This window comes from Amblyomma maculatum, chromosome 7 (genome assembly GCF_055883805.1).
Source record: "Amblyomma maculatum isolate TAMU_Amacu chromosome 7, ASM5588380v1, whole genome shotgun sequence".
Classification (NCBI taxonomy): Eukaryota; Metazoa; Arthropoda; class Arachnida; order Ixodida; family Ixodidae; genus Amblyomma; species Amblyomma maculatum.
In genome coordinates this window covers 7,754,932-7,774,333 of record NC_139350.1, presented here as the reverse complement: position 1 = coordinate 7,774,333, position 19,402 = coordinate 7,754,932, and the positions used below count along the sequence as shown (strand labels likewise).

Genomic DNA, 19,402 nt, shown 5'->3' with positions numbered 1-19,402 from the left:
AATGCTTTGTTGTAAAAGTGCCGCCGCTTATTTATGCAGCAGGTTCAAATTCCACGCTAAAAATTCTTCCCTTTCTGCGCTTTGATTTTGGCATGCACAAAGCCACAGATTCACAAAACTGCACTGAATAATGGACGTAGACAAAAACAGTGCGGCAAAAATATTTTTCTCTCATCATCGGCTACTGTTTACGACAAAATGGCCCTCAAAAAGCGTGTATTCTCCATAGGAAAGCATTGCCTCCCCCTACGTCACAGGCCGCTGAGCGAGCTGCCATCTCGTACGGCTTAGACGAACTAGGGGACTTTATCTGGAACCGGCGTGGCCCGCTGCGTCCCCACCTATATATCTTGCACCGTGGTAAGAACACACCTAGCATGCTTGCATTTTGCTTCCTCTAAAGTAGATCTATATGTCGATGCAATGGACAATCTTCCCTCTGTGGGATGGTATTGTGGTGCACGCAGCTAAAAGCAAAAAATTCACGAATGATCAGTGAGATTCATGACACACATAAGAGCATTTCCTGCACTATGCTGCATGGTTATGTTATCGTGTCATGGCACCTCCAACCAATCGATGCCAAGCCATGCCACCTTCCAACCACCACCTACCAGAGGAATGAACCTGGTTTTTCGAGGCTGCGAGGTTTCAAAGGCTGAATGCAAGGGCCCCCGTGTGTTGAATTTTCATGTCACCCTTCTGTATGAAAAGAGCTGCTCAATCAGGCCATCGGGTCTTGTGACTTCACACAACCCTGTGACCAATCCCCCTGCCAGAGGCAAGCTCGTAATTTTTCCAGGTTGAGAGGCTTTAAATGGTCGATGCTGCCCCTGGATAATTTTTTTCAACACAGAGGCACTAATGCTTACATGCTAAAACTGGGCATTAATTCCAGTGCAAGGCCAACCATCGAAGGTGAATGATTATCAAGAACGATAACTCCAGTCCATGCTGCCTTCCAAACGTGTGCAGCCAGCTGACCAGCAGCAGCGGCAAACTAAACTGCCAGCAGACTAAGTGTTTCAGATTCGGAAGCAATGCATGCTTCAAAAATTACAGGTGTTCTGTAGTGCCCTCAGGGAAATGAACCGCCAGTATGAGCAACCTAGGTAAATGAAGTACAATTAGAATTTTCGCACTATAACAAATGTTTACACAAATTAAAAATGTCTCTCTACATCTTTGAAACTTTACAAACGAGTTCCATGCATCTCCCTACAAACATGTTCCGGCACAAGGTGCATGTTACCTGTGGCTTGGCTGAAACTACCCGAGACCCTGCAACATCATTCATTGGTTGACCCCTCTATTTCAGATCATTTTTCTGGGAAAAAAAAGAATCAGATACATGCAGCAACATAGAGTGAACGCTCATGACCTGAACACCAGGCAGCAGCATTGCTTGTAAAAAAATGTAAACACAACTCATGAAATAGTGAGTGCACATGAACGTGCACAAGCTTGTTCCCTTCCATCAACTTTTCATGCAACCCCCAACTACAGAACATATAAATGAAAAGGACCTTTAAAGTAACATTTCCCATCAACTGCATTGCTTACCGTTCATTGCAAAAACAGCACAATTTCCCTGTTCTCAATGCTTTTCAAAGCTCAGGATACCAACACTAGCATTCCTGAAAAGGTGACCATGTCCAAGCACTGTGCATCGAAGTGGAATAGAATTCCCCTCTTCCTTTTACAGCCTCCACTGCCATTCTGAATTGGAATTAAATTATAGTTTTTGTTTTCACAAACTACTCGATTTCTGCTACTTCTCTGGAAGCTACATTGAAGGATGAGAATGACCCCTCAGGGTGCTGACATGTTTCCAGTACTCCATATAAGTCTAGCCACTGTCACCAAGCATGGTCAAGGAGGAGCATATGCCATATCTGAAAAGCAGGAACACGGGTCTAGGTAACAACCAATCGAAACTCTTGCAGGCAGTGAAGTGAGTTCCATCCTCCACTGCACGCTCCTTCAGCATGCTACATCGTGGTAGGGCACTGTGACACATGTCTGCACATCCAATTTCTGCTGATGCAATGGTAGCACATACCGGTTCACATTAGCCTCCACAGTGCAGCAAAACACTCCAGCTGCAAGCATAACATTCATTACGTTAGACTTAATTAAAAAGAAAAAAGTTTATTGAGTCCCAGCCTCGAAATCTCGAAATTTGATTTTGGCCAATTTATATCAAAAGCGATCAGTTCCTAATTGCAATGACCATGCTCGGCACAATAGTTACCTCTAAAGTTAGGCATGACCATTTCTAGAATTTGGCCCACACCGCCTTTGATGTTTCATCTTTATAATCGGTATCCAACCATTATTGACTGTGCCCGACAAGACGGCAGCCACCAAATCGGCCATAGCCATATCAAAAATTTGGCCCGTGCTATAGCTAAAAGACCAGGTTTTCGTACAATAATCAGCTTAAGAGATAATCCCTACCATATTTTTTCCTTTTCCTGTAACCTTTGACCTCATTCATTGCTGAAGAAAACGGTCTAATCTTGTAATATTACACATTTTTTTCCATTTATTCCCACGTGTTTCTCTGTACTGTCTTCCGTCTACCTATACAAGCTTTAGGACCGTCACTCGTTACTTGTCGAGTGTGGAAATGAGTGAGTCTATGATGAGTGAACCCAATGAGTCAAAACGAGTGAGCTCAAATGGGTCGTGAGTTGAAATGAGCGAGTCCAGATGAATCTGAGTTCGAGTCGTGTCTGAGTCAGCGCAGATGAGTTGTGAGTCAAAAATGAGTCGTGAGTTGAAATGAGTGAGTCCATGATGATTGTGAGTTCAGATGAGTGGTGAGTCTAAATGAGTGAGTCCTGATAAGTTGCGCGTCAAACATGAGTGAGTGAGCCCGAGTGAATCGTCACCATGCCGGTTTGAGTTCATGAGTCTGAGTGAGCCTGAATGAGTACATGTGATTTTGCTGACCTATGGCGTGAAAGGAATAATAATGTCACATGGGTTGCAACATGATTTGTGCAGGCTTCTGGACATACTGTTAAACCCAGTGTGCAAACCGAGAGCGCTGGTGACTTGTACACTTGGTTTAACATAATGCGATAACACTGTGCCATATAAAGCACAGCAGTCACGTGGTGGCAGCAATTAATGCGAAAGAGCTAAAACCCCATTCTCCACAAAATCTAGCATCAACGTTATGAGGACAAATCCCAGGCATGGCTCTGACAGGTGGTAGATGGCAGCTGACGTGGCCGGGCACCGACTGGAGAAAGGGTGGTGCGATATTATGCAACCACACAAAATGGCCAAACTGGAAGGAGCTGCCAACACAGGCTTCCCAATTCAGATGGGACGCTGAGAGAAATTCAGCACTCCAGATACTTTGCATTCCACGCCAGACATGCACTACCCCTAGGCCAAGCAGGCACGCTTGTACGGCATGGTTACAGTGGGACTTTATATCTATGCAGGCTGATTGTTCACATAACAAACTAAGGTGTGTCTGTGAGATAATAATAGATGCAAAAATTAAGAAATTACTGATTAGGCAAATCGCAACGTGCATGCACGCGAATGAGAATCAAAAAGGCAGCTGCAAATGGGAGCCGGTAACACTGTCACACCGTACCCTCAAAGGCAAGCTTATGCGTAACTACAACTCTTTTCACCAGCAGATGCAATTTCTGTGCAACTGCATTATTTGCTCAAAGCCTCCTTCAGCTTACTACACTGTGCCAGACAACACAGTTCCTGCTGCAGTTTCATTCTCATTTTAAAGTTCAAATACAGTCGCAGACCGATTTTTCGGACACTCAAGCCGAGATAGCGTCCGGAAAGCCAGGCAGTCCGAAAAAACAAATTCATGCGAAAAAAAGTCACTTTATTTAGTGAGTGGCTTGAAAAAGTGGTCAATATGCCTCTGCGGGGCGCTATGTTGCCCCGCAGATTTTCTGATGATATGGAAAGCCTCAGCCAGCTCTCTTGTGCGCCGGTCATTATGCGCAAACAACGCTTCTGTATCTACAAAAAATGGAACACATTTACATGAAAAGCAATGTTTGGCTAGGTTTGTGGCTTGTTTGTCTAATGCATTACAATGCTCCATGAGCCTAACGTTGATACATCTGCCAGTTTGGCCGATGTACGTTCGGCCACATGAGAGCGGTATTTGATACACAACACCCTTTTGACACGGAACGTACCTACTCAAATGATTAATATTACACTTATGTTCTTTGCGTCCTTCACTCTTCCTTTGAACGGCAGCCCCCAATTTTTCTAGTTTGTTAGGGGCTGAGAATAACACATCCACTCCGTGCTTAGCTCCCACTTTCTTTAACCTGTGTGATAAGGCATGCATATATGGCATAACCGCCACCGCAGAACCGCATTCTGAATACAGTCAAGCCCGCTTATAACGAACCTGAGCGTCACGCGGCGTCCGTTCGTTATATCCCGAAGTTCGTAGTAACTGGACCACAAACTAAAAAAGAGAAAAAAAAACAAGTTGGCGGTCAAAACACGAAATTTATTTCTTAGCAAAAAAGTCTGTGATGCTCGTCTGTTTCTGCAGTGCAGATGCGATGAGGGCGGTCTCCAGCTTATTTAAAACACTTGCGTGCTCTTCGCCGAGTCCCTTGGCATAGAAAAGTTGTCTGAGGCCCTCTATATAGCCCATTGCTACAGATGTGCTTACGGGTGCTGGCTCAGACGTTTCATCTTCATCTGATTCTTCCGCGTCACTCTCGGCCCGCACTTCAGAAATGATGCCTTCGTCCGTGCACGGTTCCACAATATTCACGTCTTCATCCGCAGAAATAAAATCCTGCCAACCAATGCCAGGGCCTCCCATGTCGGAGTCGACGACGCGCTGCCACAAATCGCTGCCGAAATCATCATCATCGGAGGCATCAGGCCCGACGTCTGGTACTGCGTCGACGAAGCCGGCCTTGCGGAAACAGTTTCGCACGCAAGCGGTCGTCACCTCCGCCCAGGCCGCCTTCACCATCTCAAGGGCTGAATGCAATGAAATTAGTGCACAGAAGAACTGAAACGCGCACTTTACTGTGTTTACCGCCAGCGCATGACTCCCCTTTCATGGAGTGCGTCTTGTCTGGAAGCATCTGATAAAATAATGCAGTTTCATCTGCGTTATACACATCCTGCTCCGCGTAGCTTGCAATAATGGCTCGGTTTGTTGCAAGCCAATTGGCAACGTCCTAGTCACTTACCGAACGCGCCTCCCCGACAATCGATTTAAAAACAATCCCATGCCGCACTTTGAACCGATGTAGCCAGCCATTGCCTGGGCAGAAGTCGGGAAAATCTAGTAGGAATGCGAAGTCTTTGGCTTCGCCCAGCATCATTGGTCCACTTATCGGAATGTTGCAAGCCCGTGCGTCGACGAACCACTTCAGCAGCGCATCCTCTACGTCCGCATAGGTGGCCTTCCGCAGGCGCTTTCTGTCCGCTGTGTTGGCGTCGGAGCTGGCGATCTTTTCCTTACTCTTTAGAACTGTCGAGATGGTTCATTTCGACACGTACTTCTTCACCAGCTCGCAATTTTTAGCACCTTGAGACAGTTCAGTCACAATTGCTCACTTCATTGCCATGTCCAGCGCTTTTCGTTTCGTGACCGCTGGAGGCAGGCAATTCCCGTCCGCCATCCCGAATTACACGACTCAGGCCCGACAGACGAAGCGCTCACACCACACACACGAAAATGACAACAAAGCGCCGCAACTGACGGAGCACGTGCGCACGTGCGACAATCACGCGAGGCAAGCGAGGAAGTGCCTAAGGAATGGAACGAAACGGACACACAGCGGGGCATGGTATGCAGCAGGGAGACCAATGAGAGGCATCCCTGAGCGTCAGTGCTGCCACCTGTTGGCTCCTACCGTAGTTGCTTTCAACCGCCCATGGCCTCCGAAATTACCTCCGCAAATCTCGGAGGCCACGAACCGTCACCGCGATACTGAATGCAGCGGCGCGCGCGCGCCGCTGCGCATTCAGTTTGCCCGTGCAAACAGTACAACCGCTAGCGTATGGAGAGGCCTGCCTCCTGGTGCCCCGCGCCCCTGGCACGGCCGCTCAATGGAACAGCCAGGAAACGAGGAAACTTCGAAGACTATGCCGGCGGCCGGCGCCGTGGAGACAGGCGAAGACGAGGGAATGGCGAGAGGAGAAGGGAGCGGAGTTGCGAGGAGGGGCGGCAGCGTGGCCTTGGAGGCCACACCACGCGCCGACACTCGTAGGCAGCGCGCGTCGGCGAGCAAAGGGTAGCTCGCTTGCGAGGAGGATTGCGAAAACAGACCAAAAGGGATGGGAGCCCATCGTTATCTCGTATCGGGGCGCCGGGTTTACGCCGTCCGTTCGCTGTAACAGATCGGCAGCGCTCATAGACGTTCGTTATACGTGCAATCTTGTGCCATTGAAGTAATGTATATTTTGGCGGTCGCTCCAGTCTCGTTCGTTATAAGCGAAAGTTCGTCTTAAGTGGGGCCGTTATAAGTGAGCTCGACTGTATTTTAACATTCGGATAACTTTGTCTGCACAAGATACTAGAACGGCGTCAGGGTATCCCGCATCCTTACATCTCTTAATCTGAGTGGCGACACTAGTGCTCATTTGATGAGGGCAAGACTTTTGAACTGCCATCCTTAAACAACTATAAACTATAGCGGTTTTCACAAGCTTAGAGTGAAAGGATTTATAATTCAGCAAGGGCTTGTCACTTCTGGGAGAATACTGCCAACAGATATGGTCCGGCTGAAACGTCAATTTTAAATCAAGAAACTGAAGAACACCTCCCTGAGGAATTTCGTGCGTGAATTTCGGTCCCGACCCATTTCTTGCGAACTCTTCAAGAACTCGTGTCACATCCTCAGGTTCCAGGGACCCTCCAACCACAAGGAAATCGTCCACATAGCGGAAAATGCGGGATACAGTTCCATCTAGATCAATCTCTATTTTCTTGTCAACCTGGCTTAGGAAAATGTTGCTTAGGATAGGGGCTACTTTAGCGCCTATGCACCCCCTCGATTTCTGCATAAAAATCTTACCATCCCACATAACATAGGTATTATCGAGATAAAAAGACAGCAATTCCAAGAATGATTGCGTTAAAATTCCACAGTTATTCTGAAACAAGCATTCGTCACTGTGTTCCATAATACATTGTCGCACATACCGCATCAGTTGGCTATGTGGAAGCGAATAATACAAATCAACTACGTCCACACTAAACCCGGTGTGAGGAACAGATTTGTTGTCCATTAGAAATCTTGTCACTGCTTCCGAATTAGGTACCTGGAAGGGGTCGGCTACTTGTAATGACGACAAATGTTTTGAAAGGTATGAAGACACAACGAACTGCCAGGTGTAGTGCTCCGAAACAATAGCTCTGAACGGAATATTGGGCTTATGTGTTTTAGCTGAAAAGAAAATTTCCAGAACAGAGGCCTCAGCATCTTTAACTTTCTTAGCCAGTCCTTCGAGGTTTAGCTTTTGCCGTTCTAGTATCTTGTGCAGACAAAGTTATCCGAATGTTAAAATATTCAGAACGCGGTTCTGAGCTGCAAAAGGTTCCTAGAGAACGCAAGAAGGTGGCGGTTATGCCATATGTGCATGCCTTATCACACAGGTTAAAGAAAGTGGGAGCTAAGCACGGAGTGGATGTGTTATTCTCAGCCCCTAACAAACTAGAAAAATTGGGGGCTGCCGTTCAAAGGAAGAGTGAAGGACGCAAAGGACATAAGTGTAATAATTATCATTTGAGTAGGTACGTTCTGTGTCAAAAGGGTGTTGTGTACCAAATACCGCTCTCATGTGGCCGAACGTACATCGGCCAAACTGGCAGATGTATCAATGTTAGGCTCATGGAGCATTGTAATGCATTAGACAAACAAGCCACAAACCTAGCCAAACATTGCTTTTCATGTAAATGTGTTCCATTTTTTGTAGATACAGAAGCGTTGTTTGCGCATAATGACCGGCGCACAAAAGAGCTGGCTGAGGCTTTCCATATCATCAGAAAAACAGACGGGTGTGTCAGCACACCATCCGTGTCTTTATCAGCCAGAGAAATGAGCCTACTTCACAAAGGTTAAAAGCTCATTGCACACGCATGTCGATTTGAAATTGATTTTGTCCTGATAAGTACGTCTGGGTTTGACGCATGTTTTTTGACATTGTGCATGGGCGCTGATTGAGTAGAGTATATACCATATACATGCGTGTAATGGCCGCACTTTTTTTTCTGAGATTGGGGTGAAAATCAGGGGGTGCGGCGATTACGTGAGAAAAAAGTCAGCGAAAAAAATTATTTGCGGTGGTACCTGCCTTTATTATTGTCAAAAAACTCCTCGTCCTCCTCCGCTAAACTCGTCGGGATTTCAGGCTCGTCCCGTGTCCAAAACATCATTCCTCATTGTCGTCCTCCTCCTCCTCCGAACTCATCGGGACTTGTTTTCCTGAGGGCATCTTCTTGGGAGCACCATCGCCATACACATTTTTCGTCAACGCCGAACTTTCGTCCAGCCTCTCTTTTTCCTTCTTTCGCGTAGTGAATCACTTTCAGCTGAAAGTGAGCGGTATAACTAACATATTTTCCCATCGAGGAAAAAGAAAATCTTCAGCTCATGAGCGCAGAACAAATCAGGGCAGCGATGCGTTCCTATTGCGAGATCGCACGTGATATGCTTCGGGCGATCGAGGAAATGGCTGTAAAACGGAGGAGCGAACAGACTTGGATTGGATTGGATTTGCTGGCCTCACCCTTTGTAAAGGGCGGGCATCGCTGCGGCTAGGAGCGCCCCCTTTGTAACGGAGGTGCTGGCCGCTGCCCTCATGCCCGACTTTTTTTTTCCTCAAATATTTTGTTCTTAAATCTTATTGGCAATTCTACTTCTAACCTTACGCTTCATTTTGGCTTTCACTTGATTTTTGGGCCCCACCTGGCGGCAGTAACCACAAAACGTTCCGTATTTCTTGCACCGCACAGTAGACGGCACTGCCCAACTTCCTGAAACTCATGGTGCGGCTTTTACTCGGGAAATTTTTTAAAAGATTTTTTTTCCCAATTTGCTTTCTAAAGTTCGGGGTGCGGCCATTACATGCGTGCGGCCATTACACGCGTGTATACGGTATTGATCTGTGTTTTTCCTAATAAAGGCAGTTGTAAGTTCAGCGCCGTCGTTGTGTACCTCCTTCCACTTGTCTCTGTTCCTTTTGCACTGCTGCTAAAGCATGAATACAAAAGGGCAGCGCCCATAGCTCTATGCCGTGCCACCCTCCGAAACATGCATGAACTTCGCCAACGCGCGACAGCGCTGATCGGCTCGCTCGCCTCTCATTCTGCACAGTTCTGCCAACCGATTTGGTTGATTGTGCAAGTTGACTGCGTCCTAAGGCGTTCCTGGCCACGTGGTTTCTCCGTCTCGTTTGAATCGCCACTGAAATGGAAGATGGCTGATCTGCCCGCTGATTATCGGATGACGCTGCCGGTGAAGAGAAAGCGCACGACTATCGATTTGAAGACAAAGTGCCATATTGTGAAGGACTACAAAGAAGGAAAGAAAGCATCTGACTTGGTAAGGAGGTACGCACTATCGCAACCGACGGTCATCCGCTCCGCTGAGAAGTTCAACAAAGAAAAGTCCTGACTTTACAGTGGACACAAACGCGTTCAACAAGGTACCTATAAGGAGGTGGAGGAAGCCCTCTACGATTTCTTGGCACCTGTGCCCAAAACTTGCCTATCACGCGGCCAATTCTGGCCACAAAGGTGAAGCAATTTGCCCTGCTCATTAACAATGTGGACTTCCAGCCAGGTGGCATCTTTTAAAAAAATTTTTGTCTCTCTCTTCACTCAAGCGTTACTTCGTGATTTCTCGGGCTGAGAGGTGGCCGTGGCAACATTCTCATATTTTTTTAAAAAGCCCCTTTCGTGGCCATCAAAACGATGCCTTGGCAGAGCTTCCAAGTCGCTTGCCGTCCGTGACCCCTCTTTGCGTTATGCTTTTTTCGTACAAACCGTTTATAACAATAATCAATTATAACAATAGAATTTTCGTGGCACTTGAATGTTGTTATAAGTGGACTCGACAGTATGTGGAAGTTACCAAAAAAACAAAATCACAAAAATATAAGAACTTCATATTCATAGCCATTACCATATAGCTAAAAAGGACGAGTAACATCTAAAGACAAGTTGCTCCACTCAGGATTTAAACCACTTTTTTTTTCAAAAACAAATGATGCTTCAAATTCGCCATGCTGAAATGCAGGCCTCCTCTAAAGGGCCTGTCACACTAGCACGACACGACGCCAATTCGGTCTGCCAAGACCAATGATTTCCAGATGTCTGCATCTATGTCGCATTGTGCCAACAGAAACAGTCGGCTGATCGTCGGTGTCAGCATCGCATCGCTAGCAAGACGACCATCGGCCGACGGTCGCCCAACTGCTATGTCACACTAGCGATACAGTGTATGAGACGTCCCACCAACTCTGCTCTCTTGTTCCCACTCTATTCTTGTGCCACTATACTGTTCTTTTTCTCCCTATTTTTTTTTACTTGCTTTAATCTCATAATTTCATAGTAGCATAGGAAGGGACACTTTATTTTCAATTCTGTTTCGTAACAAAACAAGCAACTCGACATTCGTGATTATGGGCCGAGACTGAATACTGCCCAGTATATCCCGGCAGTGGTTGCTGGTTCAGATAAGCTGTGTTCGAAAAATAAAAGCAAATCGCGGGCAAATATGAGCTCGTATATAAAAAAAAAAAAGATAAAGAGTTTTACGGGGGACTGAACTTGCAACCGCCTGCTTTGTAGCAATCTGTGGTAACCACTGCGTGACGAAAGCTAAGCCTAAACTTGTGCCCGAGGCGTCGACTTACAGTTTCACCTGATATGTTGTCTTTTTTTTTTTTGGTGTGAAAATCTCGCAGGCAGTAGAGAATATGGGAGTTTACCGCTTAGCTGTAGAATGCCCAGCTTGCAGAGAGTGAAGTGCCGATATTTTTAAATCATGCCGCGCAGTGCAGTAGCTGGTGAAACCTTCGGCGGTTTGCAAAGGCCCGACGGTAGGACCGAACGGCAGTTGTTCGTTCTGCAAGTCCTCCTTTCTTCGCACAGTCACGTCATTAGCACCGAACTAGTTCATTTTGCACTTTTCTGTGCACTTTGCAAATGCGGAATGGCAGCTCGCGTTGGTTGCGACTTGGACGTGCAATGCAAATCTACAGTTTACTCGGCACACTGGAAAATGCTGCCGTTCGACATATCCCGCACGTATTTGGCGGTCCTAGTATTTTGGCTGCTCGCGCTCACACATAAGTCAGAAATGTAGGTCAGGATCTCTGATTTCGGTCGTGTTGATTGTTGTCGACCTAGTATGAAAGCTTGGTCTGCCACAGACACGGTCTGCCAACGAATTGGCCAACCATCGGTGTCGTCATGTCTGCTTCAACGGCATGACGTGGTAGTGTGACAGGCCTTTCAGAGAACCATAACAAGACAGTTACTACTCAAACCTCAATAACGAACTCGTATATAACAAACTATTGAATATATCGAACTCTTCCGAAATATTTTTATCAAACACATGTATTTTTAACTTCTCACAGTGAACGAGGTTCGGCATAAAACAGATATTATGAACTTCGCGACGCCAAGCACTACCTCACTTTAATAGCAGGAGGCAGGCTTCGTTGCACTACATCTGCGTTGTGCGGCGCAGCAAACGTTCAGGACTACCTCGCAGGCGCTGACAGCGCCACAGACGCCACGACGGCACTGGGAGTTGACAGCCAAAGAAATCAAAGGTCTCCGAAATCCCAACCACATGCCTGTTTGTGCGAGCAGAGGTGATCTCGGAAGCCATGAGAAATCGTTCACATCTCACAATCGCTGACAGCGCCGCTTCAGCAGCGGCTGCAGTGACGCGATCGAATGTTGCTTTTGCCTTTTTGGTTTCTGAGTCGTTCGCGTTTTTAGGTTTTAATGTTGGCAGCGGCGTGGCCGTCGTAGCGTTCGGCGGAAGCTGCGTCAGTTGTCGTGTCGAGTGTGGTGCGTGGGTGTGCGTAGTGCTGTGATGGCGGTGACTGTGAAAAAAAGAGCAGCACTGACGTTAAAGACCAAGCTCAAGGTAAAATCAGGGCCTTCATGGCAGTTTACAAGAGGAGACTGATTGACACTTCTCGTGAAGCTTCTTATGGAGCAGGACTTGAAGATCGACTTGTTGGGAGCATTACAGTCGAACCCAGATATATCGAACTCGAAGGGGATCGCGAAAAAGTTCGATATATTGATAATTCGATATACAGAAATTGGCTTGTGAGGGCACTTACGATGCGAAAAAAACGATACCGTATTTGCCGCATAATCAACCCACTCGCATAATGAACCTACTCTCCACTTTTGCACCCGAGAATTTGAAAAAAAAAAAAAAACATGCGTAAAAGCCAGCTCGATTACATGCAAGCGATTGAGCGATCTCAGCGACGAGCGGCAGCGACAGAGCGCAAAATTTCCAACTTGTTGGAACTGCGTCCCGCTGGCCGCTCGAGCAACCGCGGCAGCTCAAAACAAGGTTTCTGTGTCGCTGCGGCAGAAAATCGCGAGCGTTTTCGCTTGCATGTCGATGGCGCGCGTCACTCCGTTTCGGTCGTCGCATCCACGGCTCATTTCTTGGCAGCGTGGCAAGATGTTGCGCAGCGATAACGTCGGGGCGCGTTTATCTTTTTGTAGCTCCTTCGGTGGCGGGGAGCGAACTTGGCAAAGTGCCCGTGATGGCTTGATTGCACAAGCCTGGTTCGATTTATCACGCCGCGCTTGGGGCGGGCGTCATGATCGCAGCAGCTGACGGCGTGCTTCCGTTGATTCATACATGCAAAGATAAACGGCTCCCGCCAAAAAAAAAAAAAAAAGCCTGCCGCTTCTTAAGGTCCGCAGCCGCCATATCTTACGCTACGTCGCGCGTACAGCACAACGATAAGAAAGATTGACTCTCGCAAAAAAAAAAAAAAGAAAAAAAGAACAGAGAGAGCTGCCACTTCTTAACGTCCGCAGGTGCCATAGCCACGTCAGCCGCCGCGCGCAGAGGGTTCGCAACACACGCTGGAGAAAGCGTTCCACGTCTGTCTGAAAACGGGCTGAGCTGGCTTGGCGCATGCGTAGCGCGTGCTGAAGGAGAGAGCTCGGCAAAAGAATGGGCACACCCACGCACATGGCTTGCAAACGTCATGTGTTGGCGCGCGGGAAACGATAACTGCAGATGCGCGCGCCTTTGGGGAATGGGCGCGGCGCTGTCCAGAACTGTCCCCTCTCATTCCTTCTGCGCGTGGCTTGAAAACGTCACGCGGCAAACGGCCAAGGGTGATGCGATCGTCTTTGGGGAAGGCACACTTTCCAGTGCGTGGTGCGGAGTTCGATATATCGAACGATCGGCGAAATTGAGTTCGATATATGACGCGGCTTCCCTATACTTTTACATGGGATTTTCAAGGGGATATTCCGTGAGTTCAATATAACCAAAAATTCGATATATCCAGGTTCGATATAACCGGGTTCGACTGTAAAGCGGCATGGGACAGCGTGAAAGGTGAAACGATTGCCAACTGCTTTCGGCACGCAGGTTTTGTTCCAGCAGAGGCCCGTGCATCAAGTGATGATGGGGACGATCCCGACGAAGCAGAAGCAGAGCAACGCGAGCTCGATGAGCCTGGAACGATTTTTCGCGTTTTGTTGGTGACATGCCCGCAACAATGACTGTAGAGGACTTTGTAGGTGGCGAAGATGTCGCGGCGACCACGGCTGTACTGACGGACGCCGAAATCGCAGTGGAAGTTTGACGAAGCTCAGGCTGACCGTGAGGACGATGAGAACATTCAGACTTCACAAGAGGCGCTTGCTGCATTGGATTTACTGCGCCGCCACTGCAGTGCTATCGAGAGCAGTGGGTTTTCCCTTTTTGAGTGTTTGAATATTGGTGGAACAGGGCGTGATATGGAATGCGATCAATACAAAAAAGCAGGCCCAATAACACAGTTCTTTGCGTGTAAATAAATAGACGTGACCCAAGTAGGCACCCTCCGAGTTGCTGTGTCTTTTCCGATTGAATTTTGATGCTCTTGCAAGTATTTTGTACGAAATTTTATATTACGAATTATTGATAGAGCGAACTATTTTCCGATTTTTTTACTGTTCATTATAACGAGGTTTCACTGAAAAACTAGTAAATATGCACGAACAGTTACCATTCCATCAATCGTCTTCAGAATGAAAAACATTCTAATCTATCGTCACTAACTTAGAGGATGTGAGCAATCAAAAATGATGCTCCTTCTCTCCCCCCATCAACTGCACAAGAAAAGTAGAAAAAACAGGTCGCAGCATATGCACCCCTAACTGCAAATGTCACTTGAGGACTCCCAATGATGGTACACAAGCAGGTGGCCCACCTAAGGTAGAGGCAGCTAGGAGGAACACGCAGTAATGTGCCAACCATTCAGTTAAGTGCAGCTGCAAGGGCAAGCTACCAAAAATTATTTCTAAATGATAGAGTGACTGCAAAGCTCGAAAGAAGAGACCAAAGGGTATTCACAGCCTCACCTGGGATGTGACACTTTCCAACCAGATCCCAGGCCATGGCTTTAACCAGTCTGGAGTAGTCTTTCTGGACTGCCATGATTGCTGCAAATGTCCACAGTGAAGAAGAAAATGTGAAATTATTGCCTGCTGTTAGAAAAACCAAAACCTGGAAAACCTCCTGTCCCCCAAAATAGTGTCCAAAATTAATTCTTTATGTCCATTTGCCTCCTGATGTAAATTAGCCCCGATGAATAAGCACACTGGGTGGAAACATCAGTTAACATGATAAAATATTTCAGTGTTCGCTGAAGATGTTTGCAGCTGAAGGAATAACTTTTGTAGCCTCACAAGTAAAGCCACGGAGGAAGAAATATGAGAAATGACTATAGGTACTACACAACGGCACTCACAGAGGCATCCACAGGCACTGTCAAGGAAAAGAATATGCAACATGTTTATGCGTATAAAAGAACACCCTCGAAAGAAGACTTGTAGGCATTATTGTGGAGCACTGCGGGAAAGCTGTTTAGTGGAAAAGCTTTGCGAAGCTCCCTTGCCGGTATGGAAGAGGCAGGGTTCCATCGCACCCCTGTGCTTGTGGAGGCCTCACATGGTCACACATCAGCACTGCGTGTGCAACACATGCCTCACACTGCCTTCCATAGACAAAACAACAAATACATTAAGAGAGCGCACACTCCTTGGATGGTGTTCAAAAAATCCAGTGCAGCATTAAAATTCCACTGACACAACGCCGCACCCTGCATTATTGCAGCACAAGGATGGGCACATACTGGCGTAATGTCGCCCTTGTCGAAAAGAAACCCTGTTCATGGAGTGGTTCATATGGCTGTGCTGCAGATGAAGTGAGATGAGAGAGACAAAGACGGCTGCCCTGCTCGACACCTTCGAGGCACTCAAGAGCAGGATGGAAACCAAAAAAAAAAAAAAGTAGAAATGCCTGCCCCAAGAAAAATAGCTACCGAGAGGGAAAGAAGAGAAAGTAGGAAAAAAAATCTAGAATGTTCCCATTTCCAAGTAGGATAATGTGAGAAAGGTTCATGTTCCCAGTTTTCCGCACACATCACACATCGTGCAATATGAGCTTTATCTGCAATAGATCCATTTCTGGTGCTTTAATGTTATGTAAGAACCCCGGTGTAAGAGTATTTAGACGGGCAAGTCCGCTGTAGAAGTAGGCGGTAGGATAGAGAGGATACCGGTAAGCTGTCTAAGGAGATGAAAGATTTGATTAAGAAACGCCAGAGTATGAAAGCTTCCAATCCAACAGACCAGATAGAATTGGCCGAGATATCAAAGCTGATTAATAAGCGCCAGGTGGCCGATATAAGGAAGTACTATAACACGGAGAAAATTTAGCATGCTGTAAAAAACGGGGGAAGCTTTAAAGCGGTAAAAAAGAAATTGGGCATAGGCAAAAACCAGATATATGCGATAAGAGACAAGGCGGGCAACGTCATCACGAACGTGTACAAGATAATCAAAGTAGCCGAGGAGTTCTACACAGATCTCTACAGTAGCCAAAGTAGTCAGGACCGTAATGAGATTGGCGGTAGGGAAAAACAGACGTTCCATCAGTGAGGACGGACGAGGTCAAGAAAGCATTAGAAACTATGAAAAGGGGGAAATCAGCTGGAGAGGATCAGATAACTACAGATTTGTTAAAGGACGGGAGGGATGTGCTAGAAAAACTGGCCACCCTGTATACGCAGTGCCTGGTGTCATCGATGGTACCGGAACCATGGAAGAATGCAAACATTATCCTCATTCATAAGACAGGGGACTCTAAGGACCTTAAAAATTACAGACCAATCAGCTTACTGTCTGTTACGTATAAGGTATTTACTAAGGTAATAACTAATAGAATCAGGACAACCTTAGACAGCAATCAAGCAAAGGGTCAAGCAGGTTTTCGGAAACGGTACTCTACTATCGATCATATCCATACCATCAACCAGGTGATAGAAAAATGCTCGGAATATAAGCAGCCCTTATACATAGCATTCATTGATTACGAAAAAGCATTTGACTCGGATGGAACTTCGGCGGTGATGCAGGCATTGCGAAATCAGGGGGTAGATGAGCCGTACGTGAAAGTGCTGGAAGATATATATAATGACTGCACAGCAACCATAGTTCTGCATAAAGAAAGTAACAAAATTCCCATAAAGAAAGGTGTTAGGCAGGGAGACACGATCCCCCCAATGCTATTCACAGCTTGCTTAGAGGAAGTATTCAGAGACTTGGAATGGGAGCAGTTAGGTATAAGGGTAGATGGAGAATACCTCAGTAATCTGCGATTTGCTGACGACATTGCCTTGCTAAATAACTCGGGGGATGAACTGCAAATAATGATTGATGACCTAGACAGGAAAAGTAGAAAGGTAGGCTTAAAAATCAATATGCAGAAGACTAAGGTAATGTTCAACAGCCTCGGGAAGGAACAGCAGTTTACGTTAGGTAGCGAAGCACTGGAAGTAGTAGGTGAATATATCTACTTAGGACAGGTAGTAACCGCAAATCCGGACCATGAAAAGGAAATAACAAGAAGAATAAGATTGGGATGCAGTGCATTTGGTAAGCACTCGCAGATTATGACTAGCAGCTTACCGGTATGTGTTGTGTTGTGTTGTGTTGTGTTTTATGGCGCATAAGCAACTCAGGCTATCATGCGCCAAGCACAAGGTATATTATGTTTGAGAAGGAATAAAGTGTTAAGATATCATAGCTTGTTCAGGAAAGATGTTTCTTCTAAGAAACTAAAAACACATGAAATGTCTACAATTGCATTCTCTCCTAGGAGAAGTGATGGATGGAATGGTATCTGTTCGGTGTAAAATTGAGTGAAATGCTTTTTCCGTAGCTTTTCGAGTTTTTTACATGAAATTAAAATGTGGTTTATCGTCAGTCCATGTCCACAGTCTTCACATATGGGTTCATCTTCTTTTTTGAGAATGAAACTATGAGTAAGATGCGTGTGTCCTATTCGAAGGCGACATAATATTACCTCCATGAAGCGTTTCTGGTGACTGCACGACTTCCATTCTTCGACAACTGGTTTCACGACGTGTAGTTTGTTGTTTATTTCATTTTTCCATGAGGCTTGCCATTTTTCCCTGAGCTTTTTTTGTATGAATTTCAAAACATCTTTGCGTGGTACATTTACTTTTTCTATTTTTGCTTTTCGGGCAGCTGCTGCACATTCGTCAGCTGTCTCGTTACCTACGATTCCGACATGGCTAGGTACCCAGCAGAATTTAATTTTGTAACCTCGTGTTTCGGCTGATGTTATACAATGTATTATTTTTCCCACTAAAGGTTCTGTTGCATTTTTAGAGTGTAATGCTGTGATTAAGCTGAGGGAGTCAGTGTAGATTATACTCTTTTCAATATTGCATTTTATTATTTTTTCCACAGCTATGGATATGGCATAACTTTCTGCAGTGAACACTGATGCACAATTGGGCAACCTAACTGTTTTCTGGCGATTGTTTTCTACGACACCACTACCAACATATGAGGTCGTTTTAGAACCATCGGTATAAAATGTATTGTGGTCTTTGTATTTTTCCTCTAATGTCAGGAATTCTTGTAATATGTGTTCGTGTGGAGTTTGTTGTTTGTCAAACTGTGTTAAAGTAAGGTCGCATACACAGGGAAATTTATACCAAGGGGGTAATGGATCAGGGCATTGTGCAATGTCGGGGAGTGTATCGAGTATTTTTATTTCTTCGCACATCTGTTCAAAGCGGAGGAGGAGGGGTCTGACTGCTTGCGGTTTGTTGTTGAACAGGGTTCTGGACGGGCACTTTGTTACTATGGGGTAGCAGAGGTGTGTTGGTAGCGAACGGATCTTAAGAATGTATGAACAAGTTAGCATGGTTCTTCTGTCCTCAAGAGATGGTTCGTTGGTTTCTACATACAGACTTCGCACAGGCGACGTCCTGTATGCCCCGGTCGAAAGACGCAGGCCTAGGTTGTGGACTGGGTCTAGTCGTTTTAGGTATGAGGGTCTTGCGGAACCGTAGACTATGCAACCGTAGTCCAAGCTCGAACGTACAACTGAACGATAAATCTGCAGAAGGCATGTCCTGTCGGATCCCCAGCGTTTACGTGACAGCACTTTAAGTATATTTAAAGATTGGGAGGCTTTCTTTTTAAGGGTGTTTATGTGGGGGAGGAAAGTAAGCTTTCTGTCGAAAGTAATGCCTAGAAAATTATGTTCGTGTTTTACTGGGAGAGCAATGTCATTGAGGTAAACTGTAGGGTCCACTTGCAAACCTCGTCTAAGTGAGAATAAAACGGCTATTGATTTCTGTGCAGAGAACCTGAAACCATTTCTATCTGCCCATGTCGCTAGTTTATTCACTGTTAATTGAATTTGTCTCTCACACGTTGATACATTAGAGGATGTACATGCTATTTGTAAGTCATCGACATAGACTGAATGCATGATGGTCGTTGGGATTATTTTTACTATGGAGTTCATTTTTACTATAAACAGCGTGGTACTCAAGATGCACCCCTGAGGGACACCATTCTCCTGAGTGAAACGTTTTGACAGAGTAGCACCGAGACGAACTTGGAAAGAACGGTCGGACAAAAATTCTTTCAAGCATTTTAACATTCTGCCGCGGATGCCAAGGTCTCCCAGGTCACGTAGGATTCCATACCTCCACGTCGTGTCATAAGCTTTTTCTAAATCAAAAAATACGGCAAGGCAGTGTTGTCTGCGTATAAATGCTTCTCGTACCGTATTTTCCAAGCGCACAAGATGATCAGTTGTCG

The 19,402-nt window shown here is 46.0% G+C and overlaps 1 protein-coding gene across 1 annotated transcript in view; it reads right to left on the bottom strand.

Moving 5' to 3' along the window:
• Positions 1–19,402, bottom strand: part of LOC146182677 (uncharacterized) — a 148,629-nt gene that overhangs the window by 44,659 nt on the left and 84,568 nt on the right. Inside the window, exon 5 of the mRNA XM_084608252.1 lies at positions 14,615–14,695. Within this exon, the coding sequence (XP_084464378.1) occupies positions 14,615–14,695 (81 nt within the window). The remainder of the gene's footprint in view (positions 1–14,614; positions 14,696–19,402) is intronic.